General features: G+C 42.8%; 1 protein-coding gene across 1 annotated transcript in view; it reads left to right on the forward strand.

Annotated features, from left to right (window-relative positions):
- LOC120561797 (IgGFc-binding protein-like) overlaps window positions 1-14,271 on the forward strand; it is a 42,354-nt gene that overhangs the window by 3,103 nt on the left and 24,980 nt on the right. The window contains exons 2-13 of the mRNA XM_039805052.1: window positions 78-128; window positions 234-364; window positions 929-1,587; window positions 5,429-5,862; window positions 6,310-6,476; window positions 7,262-7,438; window positions 8,908-9,133; window positions 10,053-10,301; window positions 10,483-10,584; window positions 12,757-12,904; window positions 13,146-13,266; window positions 13,370-13,702. Of these exons, the coding sequence (XP_039660986.1) occupies window positions 80-128; window positions 234-364; window positions 929-1,587; window positions 5,429-5,862; window positions 6,310-6,476; window positions 7,262-7,438; window positions 8,908-9,133; window positions 10,053-10,301; window positions 10,483-10,584; window positions 12,757-12,904; window positions 13,146-13,266; window positions 13,370-13,702 (2,796 nt within the window). The 5' untranslated portion in view covers window positions 78-79. The remainder of the gene's footprint in view (window positions 1-77; window positions 129-233; window positions 365-928; window positions 1,588-5,428; window positions 5,863-6,309; window positions 6,477-7,261; window positions 7,439-8,907; window positions 9,134-10,052; window positions 10,302-10,482; window positions 10,585-12,756; window positions 12,905-13,145; window positions 13,267-13,369; window positions 13,703-14,271) is intronic.

Here is a 14,271-nt window from a genome sequence, read left to right on the forward strand (position 1 = left end):
TCCTTTGATTCATTATGTAACATTATGTTTATTGGTTCACAATTGTGTATGTCCCTCTGTCTCTCTCTCTCTTTCAGCCATGGAAATCCTTGCGGTGTGTTTGGCTGTTTGTTCTGCGCTCTTGGCAGGTATGCCTGTAGGAGGCCAGCAATATTAACACTGAGTACTAAGTCTAAGTTCTTTGTCATGCTTTGATTTACTTTGCAAAATCTTCTCCCTTCTCTCTTCTCCAGTATGCCATGGTTGCTCTACAGGAAAGGAGTTCATCACAACATTTCTTCCTAATTACGAGGGTGTTTCTGTTGATCACAGACTCCATGTGGTTCTGACTGCTCAGGGCTCTGCAGCCAATGTTAACATACAGGTGAAAATCATATTTTTAAGTAAATGAGCTGGACAATGCAACAGTGCAAAAAAAGTCCTTTAATTATCACTCATGCAGCATGCGGATGTCTGCATCTTAGCAAAATGAAAAGTACATTTCAGGCTGGAGCCCAGAAGGCACATTCACCTAAGACAAACACAGATCTTAATATTCAATTCAATTTTATTTTATTTATAGTATCACTTCATAACAAGAGTTATCTCAAGACACTTTACAGATAGAGTAGGTCTAGACCACACTATAATTTACAAAGACCCAACAATTCCAGTAATTCCCCAAGAGCAAGCATCCAGTGCGACATCAAAACTCTTTTTGATGTAAAAATATTCTTTGTAAATCTTTACAATAATTCCCAGAGAGAACCAAGCAGGCCTGCCTTGCTACAAGGTCCACATTTTCTTTAAGGCTTTATCCTGGAAATGTACATTTTGGACTCTTTTTATGCTCCCATTAGGCTCATTTTACATTTCCATGAAAGACAACATCCAGTCTGTTTTAATGTGCTCATGAATGTTTAACAAATCCAGACGTGTTGATCTGCAGGTGGATTCAGTGTCTTTCTCCAGCCGGCTGACTCTCTCTGCAGGTGAAAGCCGTTGGGTTTCTCTGCCATATGGATCCGAGCTCAAGCAGCAATTTGTTACTGCAAACTCAGCGGTTCGAATCTCATCTAGTACTGCAATCTCTGTGGTCTCTTTTAACCAACGCACCTACACAGGGGATGGCACGGCGGTTTCCCCAACAGAAGAGCTGGGCACTGACTACTTTGTGTACACGCCCACAGGAGGCGTGCCTAACATGGACACTCTACTGGCTATCGTTAATGGCAATAGCCAGAACCAGATCACCATCTTACCTGGTGCTGATGTGGCACTGAGAGGTGGGTCTAGGTGGCAGCGTGGGATGGCAGTGACCATTAACCTTGCACCCTACGCATCCTACCTCGTACGAAGTCATACAACTTTGACAGGCATGCGAATTCGATCCCAGCAGCCTGTTGCTGTCCTAGCAGGCCACCAGTGTCTGTCGTTGGGTTACGCGTGTGACCATGTGTATGAACAGCTCCCCCATGTGGCAAGCCTGGGTAAAGAATACATGGTACCCTGGACCGGCAGCTGTAAGGCTCAAAACTGGGCAGTGATTGTAGCTGCTGAAGACAACACTGAGGTGACACTGCACAAGGGCCATAACTTAGAAAAACAGTTGAGTTCAATATTATTCATTACAATATACCGTATACTGTTAAAGCTACAGCAAATGCTATCATGTTTTGTTTCTGCCAGTCTGTCTACCTATCCATCCATCTATCTATCTAACATATAAGATCACAGTGTAATGACTTTCCTCCCCAGAAAACGCCCACATAAGTCATTTGCAGCAGCAAATACGACCTATATTTTGACAACTCCCTCCACTGGCCGTAGTAGGTATTACGGGAGCAAAGCAGGATGTAAGATGACCAAGAATAAGAGCACTGTCACTACCCGATGTGAGTCGAGTGCAGATGTGAGATGTGAGTTGCGCATGCTCAGGTTTAAACGGTTTACGGAATAATGCCAAGGGATCCGGATCCGACTGCAAGCAAAAAATAATAAACTTTTCTCATTATAAACAATAACAGAAGATGGAAATCATTTCTCATTTCAAAAACGTTTTAGCTGTTTGATTGCTAACGTTAGCTCAAAACGCCATTCAAGTGACAGTCTTTGTTGTGTTTGATCGCTAACTTGTAGCCAGCAGTGAACGAACTTCGTTATGTAGGTCCATTTTTTATTGTATTGACATTACAGAAGTCTCTCGTTAGCAGGTTCTTGTCGGCTACTTCAGCCTCTAATCTAGAACTCACATCAGGGATCATGCAGTCCCCACACAATCTGTGTGAAATCTGTTCTAGCCTACCTGTGTGGGACTGGTGAGGAGGGTGAACCCTTCCATCACAAAAGACCCCCCCCACCACCCCCTTTTCTCTCCTCACATCGGGTAGGGATAGCGCCACATTTTTGTGTTGCAAAATGGCATCTATTCAGTTCAATGGAGTTGCCTGCTGGCATTGTGGATGGGTTTTTAAATCGCTTTTCTCAGCTTGAGGGAAGTTTTCCAAAATAAAAAGTACTTGGATTAAAAAATCATAATAGAATTGAGCTGCAGAGAGATTTTTCGTTGCAATACCGCGAGTTGAAAACAAAAGTAACATTAACTTTACGGAACAAATGGAGCTGTGTAATGTTCTGCATCACGTGCGTAACCCGAAGTGAAGTAACGTCTGTTTTAAACCCACCATCTTTTAATCAACTTAACTAAGTAGTGGGACTGTTTCACAATGTTAACGTGTTTCAAACCGCGATCGTTACCTTCACTAGTTTAGGTATGATGATGTATTTCCTGCCACCACTAGGGCTGCTAACTTACACACCACCCATATTGTCGTACGGTTTGAAAGGCTTGTTGTAGGTAATATAGGTTTGAATACATAGGCGGCGCTAGGCTATTTTTAGGGGTGCTGAAGCACCCCTAAAAATCATCTCAGCACCCCTGAAAATAAAGTCCTTATTGTGATAATGTGAAATCGTTTAGTGCTCAAACTAGTGGCGGTTTTTGGCACGGGCGAACCGGGCAGCCACTTAACTTAAAAAATAAATAATCCTCTGTGCCGCAAAGCGTTTTCTGTTTTTATTCACTTCACTGTGTGGGGAATTGGCAGATCAGCGCCCCCAGCAGCTGCAGGCGCCCCTGCTAGCTGAGAGAGGTCAACACCCCCACTTTCACAATGAAATGGACTAGTCCGTCCCACAGTTGCCAGCTTACGCGAAAGATAAACACACGGTGACAGGAGAAATGGGAAGTACACAGAGACGGAGCAAGACGAGTCTAAACCTTTCTTTTATGTCAATGGTCTAAACGCCAAAATGAAAAAAAGTTACCCAAGCGGCTCAAATAAAAGAAAAAGCGAAAAGACATGTTTTCGGGAGTAGCAGGACCTTCATCAGCTCCGTGCCCGTGGCCGATGATAGCGGTGCTGCTGGTATCGGCTATAGTGACATGCACAGTGAGGAGGAGACTTTAGGAGGAGAGGGACAGAGATGAGGGAGTGAGGCTACAACCTGCGGTAGGCTAAGCACAACTCCCCTTAAAACACGTAACCCCTTGATAAAAACTGAGTGGTGGACAAACTGTTGATGATAACACTACAACAATAAAAAGTTAGGCGTGCTTTACTGTATGATTGCATTAGTAGCCTATTTAAACGTTGCACATCATGCACATCATGCAAACGTTCTTAATGAGAATTGTAGCTTTTCTATCTGCATTGGCAGACAAAAAATCATAATAGACCTCTTCAAATTATAGCATAGGGCCTCTCGAATAATAATCATAAAACAAGCTACATATACAGTACAGGCCAAAGTTTGGACACACCTTCTCATTCAATGCGTTTCCTTTTTATTTTCATGACTATTTACATTGTAGATTCTCACTGAAGGCATCGAAACTATGAATGAACACATATGGAAAAAAAGTGTGAAATAACGAAAACATGTCTTATATTTTAGATTCCTCAAAGTAGCCACCCTTTGCTTTTTATTAATAAGGGAAAAACTTCCACTAATTAACCCTGACAAAGCACACCTGTGAAAAGTAAAACCATTTCAGGTGACTACCTCATGAAGCTCATTGAGAGAACACCAAGGGTTTGCAGAGTTATCAAAAAAGCAAAGGGTGGCTACTTTGAAGAATCTAAAATATAAGACATGTTTTCAGTTATTATACTTTTTTTGTTAAGTACATAATTCCATATGTATTCATTCATAGTTTTGATGAATCTACAATGTAAATAGTCATGAAAATAAAGAAACACATTGAATGAGAAGGTGTCCAAACTTTGGCCCGGTACTATATATATCGCTTGTTTTATGATTAATTAGGAGTATACAGTTTTAGTGTATTAATAAATGGCACTTTGTTGAAGTATTTATGAAGTATAATGTGTCAACTTTCACTGATTCTTGCTTACTCATTACATGGCATTAGTAGTTTTAGGAGTAGGTATACATATTCAGGGGAGGGCAAGGACGGGTACAGCTTTATCAATACAAGTTGTACAGTTTTATTCCCTATTTTGAATATGGGGGGGGGGGGCCTCTGCCCATCATTCAACACAGCCAAAGCTATGAATTCTAGCATATTTTTCAGTCCCCTTTCCCCACCCCCCCAGTCCAACGCCCCTGGGTATGTGTGCTGCAATAATCATGCTTTGTAGTTTCCATCTTTTTTCACAGCAGATGCCTTGAATCTGTTGATAGTTTGTCATAATTGGATGTCTCAATCTGTCTATTTCTTTCCCCAAAACTCACAAGAAGTCATGATTTAAGGGTTTAAAAAACAAAAAAATCTTACGGAAGCATGCCCCCGAACCCCCCTAGCTTAACTGCTATCAACTTTTCATTAGGGGCTGAGCACCCCCAAAGGTCAGATCCTAGAATCGCCCCTGTTTGAATATATACATGTTAATCTAGTTTTCTAACCGGCAAAGAGAATGCAATGCAACTGAAGATAACACAAACAACTGGGAAAAAAAATACACCTACATCACTCTTAGAAGTAGAAGAGCCTGAAGGAACCTTTACTGTGGAGGGACCTTTTGAGTTCAAAAAGGTTCCTTGAGGAACCCCTTCAAGGAAGCAAGGTTCCTTTCAAATCCTAATGGTGTAGGCCGCATTTAGGGAAAAAGATGCAGCAAATGATTAAAACACAAGCAGTCTGCTATTCAGTATTAACAGACCCTAGAATGCTGTAATTGACCAACCAGAATCAAGTATTCAACAAAGCTGTGTAATTAAAGTCATCTATGATTGATTTTGCTAAATCATTGACGAATAGTCATCATATTTGTCCATTCTTCCCTCTGAAACTTCTTTGTGCCTCTATTTTCTTTATCAAAATATTAACAATAAATGAAACTATATATTTTTTTACTCAGTTCATCTAAACTTGGACTACACTTATCTAAGTAAGTAAGTAAACATATCACACTTACACACACAGGAGACTGCCGACAGCTGGAAGCGTCACCTTGCAGACATTGATCAATAGACAGCCACTGGTTGTCAAGAGCGACAAGAAAGTAATGGTGCTGCTTCTCAGCAACAACTTACCAAATGACCCCTTTCTAATAACGCTGACGCCTTCCTGCAAGCTTGCCACTGATTGGGCGGTGGAGACGGTGAGTGGATTTGACAATGAAGTTGCCATCCTGTCAGAGAGGCAGGGGGCCGGCAGTGTGAAGGTGTGCGTGAAGGGACTGTGCCAAACACCTAAGTGGACCGACTTCCTGTCGAATAAGGGCTGGGTGTGGTCCAACGTGCCACTGGGGAAACAGCAGAGTCATGTCACAGTGCAAGGTGACGCCCGTATGGCAGTCTACGCCTACGGGGGAACACTCTACAATGCATATGGCATTGCTGGAGTTTGTTCTGGAGGTATACACACACACACACACACACGCACGCACGCACGCACGCACACACGCACGACTAAATGTACAGTACATCATACGTACACGGTGATCTTGTCTTTTGTGGGTTAGCCAGAGTACTGCTGTTGTTGTCCACAACACACACATGCATTAAAATTATGGATTCATTCAGTTACGAATCAGAAAAGGGTTTATTGCCATCGTAAGTCACACTTACGTGGAATTTGCTTTGGTGAATCGTATACATACACAAACAAACATTTAACAATAAGAAATACACAATAAATACAGAAATAGAGACATACAATATACTGTATATACAAATATATACAAAATAGCTGTTTAGCATGAGAAAAGGCAGGCTCGTGAACAGTTAATGATGATGGCACAATAAAATGTGTCTGCCATGGTGCTACATGTAATGCATGTGGTGTGTTTGTATTTCCTGTAGGTGGTGCCCCCCCTCCTACACCACCCCCGGATCCCTGTGAAAAGGTGAAATGTCGAGTGAAGGAGCGATGTGTGAAGGGAGAATGCGTTCATGTTTCTACAGCTACCTGCCGGGCAGTGGGTGACCCCCACTACATGACGTTTGATGGCCGACTCTTTGACTTCCAGGTAGGGTTGGGACAGCCCGACCAATCATCACCAGATATCCACTAGTCTCACATTGCCAGCTCTATCTCCACAGCGCGGCAAGTAAGGTCTGGCTACACCCCAGATGCATTCTGGGATAGGAGAAAGAAACGCTCTGGGGTGTTTGCATTTCTTTAAACCAATCACAATCGTCTTAGGAGGTGTGTTATTTTTTGCCTTAGTGCAGCATTATGCGAAGAGGACAATCAGAGGCAGTGTAGGGCAGGTTTTTCGCGGAATGCAATGGGAAAAAAGTCAATCAAGAGATCAGTTGGCATGTGGATTGGAACATTTCACATAACTTTCCCAAAACTATTTCCCAGAAAAGGTTGACTGAACTAGATTAAGGTGAGCATCCTTGTTATTGTGCCATCAATATCTTTGGATAACCCAAACTTGACAGCTTCAGCGTTAGACATATGCCTCTTGCAAATGCACAGACACTTGGGATGGCACCAAATGATCTTACATGTGTTTACTGTAACTCTATCGCTAATCCTAATTTTTCTCAATCAACAGTTCATTAAATGCTTCTGTGTAGGTCATCAATGGTCTCCAGAACATTCTTCACGTCTGTAAATATGAGTTGTGCTGCTCCTGAGTTTTTCCTTAACAACACACGCACACAAACACTATGGCCTTGTTCTGCTGCATTTTCAAGCAGCCGTTGTTATTTTGCCTGTGTGGTGGAAGAGCGATGTCCTATTACTATAACTCAAACTGCCTGTTTCTGGTGCTTGTTGGCCAACATTCATCTTTTCTTTCAGGGTTCCTGCACTTACATTATGACAACAGTTGCAAAGACGGCGTCTGGCCTTGTGCCTTTCAATGTGACGACTAAGAATGACCATCGAGGTAACCTTCAAGTTACATATGTGAGGACTGTAACCGTCAGTGTTCACGGGCAGACAATTATCATCGGCAGACACAATGGACAAGTAGAGGTAACAGATCTCCTAGTATACTGTAACTAGCAGTGAATGTTCAAATATAGAAACACATTTATGAGAATACGAAACTACACAAAGACCTAGAGCTGGGCAATATCGTGATATGAGACTAGATATCGTCTTAGATTTTGGATATCGTAATATTGTAATATGGCATAAGTGTTGCCTTTTCCTGGTTTTAAAGGCTGCATTACAGTAAAGTGATGTCATTTTCTGAACTTACCAGACTGTTGTAACTGTTCTGTTATTTGCCTTTACCCACTTAGTCATTATATCTACATTACTGATGATTATTCATCAAAAATCTCATTGTGTAAATATTTTGTGAAAGCACCAATAGTCAAAACTACAATATCGTTGCTGTATCGATATCGAGGTATTTGGTCAAAAATATTGTGATATTTGATTTTCTCCATATCGCCCAGCCCTACGAAGACCTCTCTCAAATCATGACATGACCTTACCCTTCACACAAATGTGACTTGTATTTGGGCCCTTCTAACACATAAGTTACTTTCTAGTTTGTTTATTTTAAATATACTTATAGTTCTATTATCACAGAGTTTATAGTTTCTCTTCCTGAGTATGTGTGTCAGCAACAGACTTTCGTTAAGGATCTTTGGCTCCAGAAGGTTCAGATAATTTAAAAGAAACAGCTCAAACCCAAAAGGAGCACAAGCAATGTTTTAATAATAATTTCTTAATGCAACGCAGCTACAGTCAGCTTAGTAGCCAAGCAGCTGGCGAAGCATGAATGAAGCCGCTGATGCCAATTAACTAATGGTTTTAAATTAACTTTTTTAATCACCAGCCCACATGGCTAGTAGAAATTTACCAGCCAATCAGATTTTCCACCAGACAAATGTTTTTTTACTAATTTCAACACATTTTAATAACTTCATTTCATCAATACCGCACGCTAGACACGTAGCCGACGGTTGTACGACACATCACAACATGGTGTTCATGGGAAATGTAGGATTAGTACTACGAGCAGTGTTGCCAGATAAAGATTACATTTCCAAGCCAAACACACACAAAACCGCCCAAATTTCTTGGCGGAAAACCGACCAACCCGGCAACATTTCTGCAGCTGGCCGATTCAAACAGATGCAGTGTTGTTTGCTGCTTTCATATCCTGCCAAATTGGCCAGTAACATTAAAATGTTACAATGTAACAATGTAACACTGTAACACATTGTAACATTACAATGTTACTGGCCAAAGATTTTTTACCAGCATTTGGCAGGTTGGAGGGTGTCAATTTAAAGCCCTGAATGCAAGCATAACTTTTTATGATTTCTAGCTCTCTTAACACAGTTCTCTTTGCTTTCCATACAACTACACACAACTTCCTCACAACCTGTTCTTGTATTGCAATGCATTTACAGTTTTTACCATTGTATATGCAGTGTTAGAGACATACAGTTTGTTTTAATGTTTTTTTCTGTTTTTACCTTCAGGTGAATGGAGAACTTCAATACATGCCTGTCACTTTGTTGGGTGGAAAGGTCTCTGTAGAGCAGAGTGGAATCTATGCTTCCCTCACCACTGACTTTGGCCTGAATGTTAAATATGACTGGAACATGAGGCTGTACATCACAGTCCCATCCTCCTACTATGAACAGCTGGGAGGCCTCTGTGGAAACTACAATGGAGACGGGAGCGATGACCTGCCCGAACCAACAGGTGGGGAAGGGGGGCATAGAGGGATAACACTGTAGCAGAAGAGATGGTCGGGCGCAACAAGCTGTCCAATGTGGCCAAAATGTAACTTCAAATATCTAATAGAGGTGGAAATTACACTTTCCCCCAGAAGTGTAGAATTGGTGTGCAGTGCCAGGTAGCATGAAGCAGGGGCGATTCCAGGATTTAAGTGGGGTGGCACAGGGGGGACATTTTATCAGAACACAGCTTAGAAAATCTGCTTAGAAATAAGGAAAATATTCCATAGGATAGAACATAATGTAATTGTGCTAAATAAAACATCACATTCAGTAGTAGTTTCAATTGTTTTTCATTTTTTTCAATACACATTTTCTATAGGCTCAGTCTGCCAGTTTAAAAAAAACAACAATTCCAGTGCTGGTTCCATGGTATCAGAATTTTAGATAGTTGTCATGGTAACATTAGTTGGTCATGTGACAAGGGCTGGGAAGATTGCAGAACAGGCAGCCAAGTGACGGAACTCTGATCCAATGGAAATCACAATTGTCAGACTGACAGCACTCATATTTTGGGGGGAGGGGGGGGGAGGCGGTGCCCCCCGTACCCCCCCCCCCGTGCCCCCCTTCTAGTCCCGCCCCTGGCATGAGGTAGTGGTGGAAGAAGTTTTGACCGCCCTCATATTCTATGTCAGTGAGACTCATGCTGCGGGCCCTGTGTAAACCGAAGCATCACTGAAAATGGTCATGGGACCCAGGAGGTAATCCCCTAGCATGTCTTTATAGTGGGAGGAACACGGAGCACCCAGAGGCAGCAGTGCTAACTACTGAGCCACCGGGCTGTCAACAGTCCTCTCAACTTAAGATATCTCATCAAGCTTTGGAAGAGAATATTAAATTGTTCATTCAGCCAGAAGTTCACATGTTGTGCTTTTGACTTCCAGGTTCCAGTCTCTCTGCTGTGCTGAAAATGATCCAGGCGTGGAAGGTGGATGACAAGTCCGACCTGTTCTGTAGTGATAACTGTGCTGGTCGCTGTCCCCAGTGTTCACCAGAGCAGCAGACACACTACCGCCAACCCAGTCTCTGTGGGAGTCTGAGCGAGTCAAACGGACCATTCTCAGCCTGCCACAAACAGATCAACCCCTCTATGTACCTGAATAACTGCGTTTATGATGTCTGTATCAATAAAGGTGAGCCAATACTGAAGTTGACAGTTTTGGGCAGAATGAACACTGAACATATTCACAGATCACATATTAATGTTCACATAAACAATATCAATGCATGTATCAAATAATTCTTTGAAGTCTTAGTATGTCAGGATCTATGCGTTGAGAGTTCCTGTGAATCATATTGTGTGTGTTTGTCCAGGTGCAAGACAAACGCTCTGTGATAACCTGAAGAGTTATCAAGATGCCTGTCTGTCAGAAGGAGTGAAAGTCAATCCTCAGTGGAGAATGGTCACCAAATGCCGTAAGTCACTAAGCAAAACATTATTGCTTTGAACACTGTCATAACTGCAAGGTGTTGCTTATTTTTTTCGTATGGTGTTCAACTGTGTCTGTTTTTTTGCAGTGTAATTGTAAAGTTTGGACTTACAACAACTGATCTTATGTCTCTTGAACCTGTGCATCACTATCCAACATTTCCCCTCTTTTGGATTAGAGGCAAATTGTCTTTAAGAATCGTAACGCCTTGCCTTCACACATATGGAGTCAATCACTAGAGGCATGAAAGGCTGCCATGCAGGGTAGAGGATGGATACCTGACCCCAGCCCGACGCCACCCGACGGGCCGGGCCGGGTTCGGACAGATATTTAGAAATGATGTTCGGGTCGGGTCAGGCTCGGTCACATCAGCGCGATAAGGCATTGAACATTTTAAAGCTTATTATATAGATAGCGCGCCGGTGTTAACATGCGCTTGTTGCCCCATGTGCACTGATGCGCTCATCTGTTGACATTTCCGAATGCCTTCCTCCAGTTGCTTAATAAAAGCGGGCTTTCCACACAAACAAACGTCATTAGTATGAGATAAAAAATGAGATTTTAACTGTAAGTAAGTAAGTAAGTAAAATGTATTTGTATAGCACATTTCACAGATAAAAATCACAAAGTGCTTCACAACGAAATGCAATTCAACACAAGAAGTCACAATACGAGCACATTGAAATACAAACAGAAAATATAACAAACAACCATAGAAAACCCATCGACTAAGCAAAAGCCTGCTTGAACAGCAGAGTCTTCAGCTGCCCCTTAAAAGATTCGACAGAATCCACACAACGTAGCGAGAGAGGCAAGTCATTCCACAGCCTAGGAGCCACTGCTTGGAATGACCGATCACCTCTAGTTTTAAAATTAGTGCGGGGAACCATTAATAGCATCTGACCTAATGATCTCAGACTACGGGTGGGGGTATGTAGCTGTATCAAATCAGAGATGTATGAAGGAACCTGACCGCGTGCCGGCTCTGGAAGGTAATGACCGAGGATTTTAAATTGAATTCTATACTAGACTGGTAACCAGTGAAGAGCTGCTAAAACAGGCGTGATGTGTGCTCTTTTGTTAATGTGCATTAAAAGCCTTGCAGCAGAGTTCTGAACAGTCTGGAGACGATAAAGCTGATTCTTACTCAGACAAGTAAAAAGACTGTTGCAGTAATCTAAGCGTGAAGAAATAAAAGCATGAATGATCATCTCTAATTCATCTTTAGTGACAAGTGGTCTTAACTTAGAGATATTTCTCAGGTGGAAGAAACAGTTCCTAACTAATAGTTTAGAGTGGTGATCCAACGACATAGCTGAGTCAAAAACCACACCTAAGCTCCTGAGACTCGGCTGGACAGACAAGCCTAAGTCCCCAATATGATGCTTTATCTCAGGGATACGACTTTCAGGGGCAATAATTAGAGTTTCTGTTTTTTCTGAGTTCAAAAGCAGAAAGTTGTCACATAACCACTGTTTGATACTAGACAAACAGCTTATTAAAGATGACAGTTTGGAGAACTCAGTTTCCTTAAAAGAACAGTAAAGTTGGATATCATCCGCATAGAGATGGTACGATATGTCTCCAAATTGACTAATTATCTGTCCTAAAGGAAAAATATACAAGAGGAACAGAATAGGTCCCAAGACAGACCCCTGAGGTACCCCACACGACAGCTCTGCAGTTTCAGACAATATCTGATTAACCTGAACACTAAAACGTCTACCAGAAAGGTAGGATGAGAACCACTGTGTCGGGCTCGGGTCGGGCTCGGACATAAATATCTTCGGGTTCGGTTACTGCTCTGTCGGACGCGTGCCGGGCTCGGACAGATAAATGCGGCCCGATCACCACTCTAATGCAGGGTTAGGAGTCAGTCTTTATCCTGCAATCTATTTCAGTTGCACCAGACAAAAAATGAGGAAAGGACATAAAATCTTTGTATCGCAACTTTTCTGCTCCAAATCTTTTAGTTTTTTTTAAAACTACAGGATGAGAACATGTGATTGAAGATTGAGCCGTTGAACACACAAGTATAATGTAAAACTAATACAAGCATATTGATATTCTTTAATATTGGATGGTGTTGTATTGGTTTCGAAACAATGAGCTAAAACATAATTATGATGATCAATGATGTCCATTGTCCCGTCCCCAGCCCTTTCTTGTCCAGCAGGTAGCCACTATGAGGCGTGTGGCTCCGCCTGCCCGGCCTCCTGCGTGGCTCCAGACAGTGAGAAGCTGTGTAAAGGCCCCTGTGTGGAGGGATGCAGCTGCAATCCAGGAATGGTGCTGAGTGGAGACAGGTAACATATAGCTATGTGGGAACGCCGACTGACATAGACTCTCCCTAACCCACACACCCTGATATCAACAATAGAAACCACTGCATCACAAATATACCTAAAATATTTGTGGACAACAACAGCAGCACTCTGGCTAACCCGCAAAAGACAAGAACACTGTGTACGTTTGATGTACTGTACATTCAATCGTGTGTGTGTGTGTGTGTGTGTGTGTGTGTGTGTGTGTGTGTGTGTGTTTCAGATGTGTTCCTCAGTCTAGCTGTGGATGTACGTATCAGGGCAGATATTACCCAGCAGACACCACTTTCTGGGGCGATAACACCTGCACCACCAGGTGTAAATGCCTTAATGGGAAAGCCAAGGTTGGTTGGTGTGTGTGTGTGTGTGTGTGTGTGTGTGTGTGTGTGTGTGTGTGTGTGTGTGTTTGCGTGATCTGATATTCTGTTCTGTTCCCTTCTTGCGTAGTGCACATCGGTGACCTGTAAGAAGAACGAGCTCTGTGCCTTGAAGGGGGGCGTTAGGGACTGCTACCCAACATCCTATGCAACATGCCAGGGTAGTGGAGACCCCCACTACCAAAGCTTTGACCAGTGGCGGTTTGATTTCCAGGGCACTTGTACCTATGTCCTGTCTCAACTCACCAAGGGAAAAGACCAGGACCTGGAACCGTTCCAAGTGCTGGTCCAAAATGAGAACAGAGGGAGTAACAAGGCTGTGGCCTACACCAAGTCCGTCTCTCTTACTGTATTCGGTAACATCACTGTCAGCATGAGTCGTGCCAGCGAGGGGAAAATACTGGTAAGATTAGTCTGTCCTCTAGAGTATTTACCCCCAGTCCTGCTCACCAAGGCTCCATGTTTCACTCTGTAGTTAGTTACAGCACACCAATGCTGCAGGGACAGCCCGTTGTCAAAGACAAGTCTTAGTATAGCTTGTATACAGTTTGAGTGATCAGTACTTTGTGGAATGACCATAAAAAATAATGGACATAGCATCCGTGACGTCACTCATCGGTTCGTGAACTGTCGTTTTGAAGCCTTCGAGTTTGGCCATACAGGCGTCGCCATCTTGGGTTTTTGAAACAGGATGTGATGATTTTTGACATGTGGGTGGAGCTGGGGAGGATGACGCGGCCAAGCCAGTGTTGTTTATGGTGGCAATGACCCTGCGCTAAGCTAAACGCTAAAGGGGGAACGTTGCCGACTTGCAACCCATCTGAAGCGAGTTATCCAGCGGAGTTTTACCTGCGGGTACTGCCGCTCCTCCATTCTTCTGCGTGTACGGCAGTCCAAAAAAATCTGCAAACTTTCCCTTAAGTTACCAGCTAACGCTAGCGGTATATAGCTAGCGTGGTTGGCAGAACAAGA

This window comes from Perca fluviatilis, chromosome 7, assembly GCF_010015445.1.
Source record: "Perca fluviatilis chromosome 7, GENO_Pfluv_1.0, whole genome shotgun sequence".
NCBI lineage: Eukaryota > Metazoa > Chordata > Actinopteri > Perciformes > Percidae > Perca > Perca fluviatilis.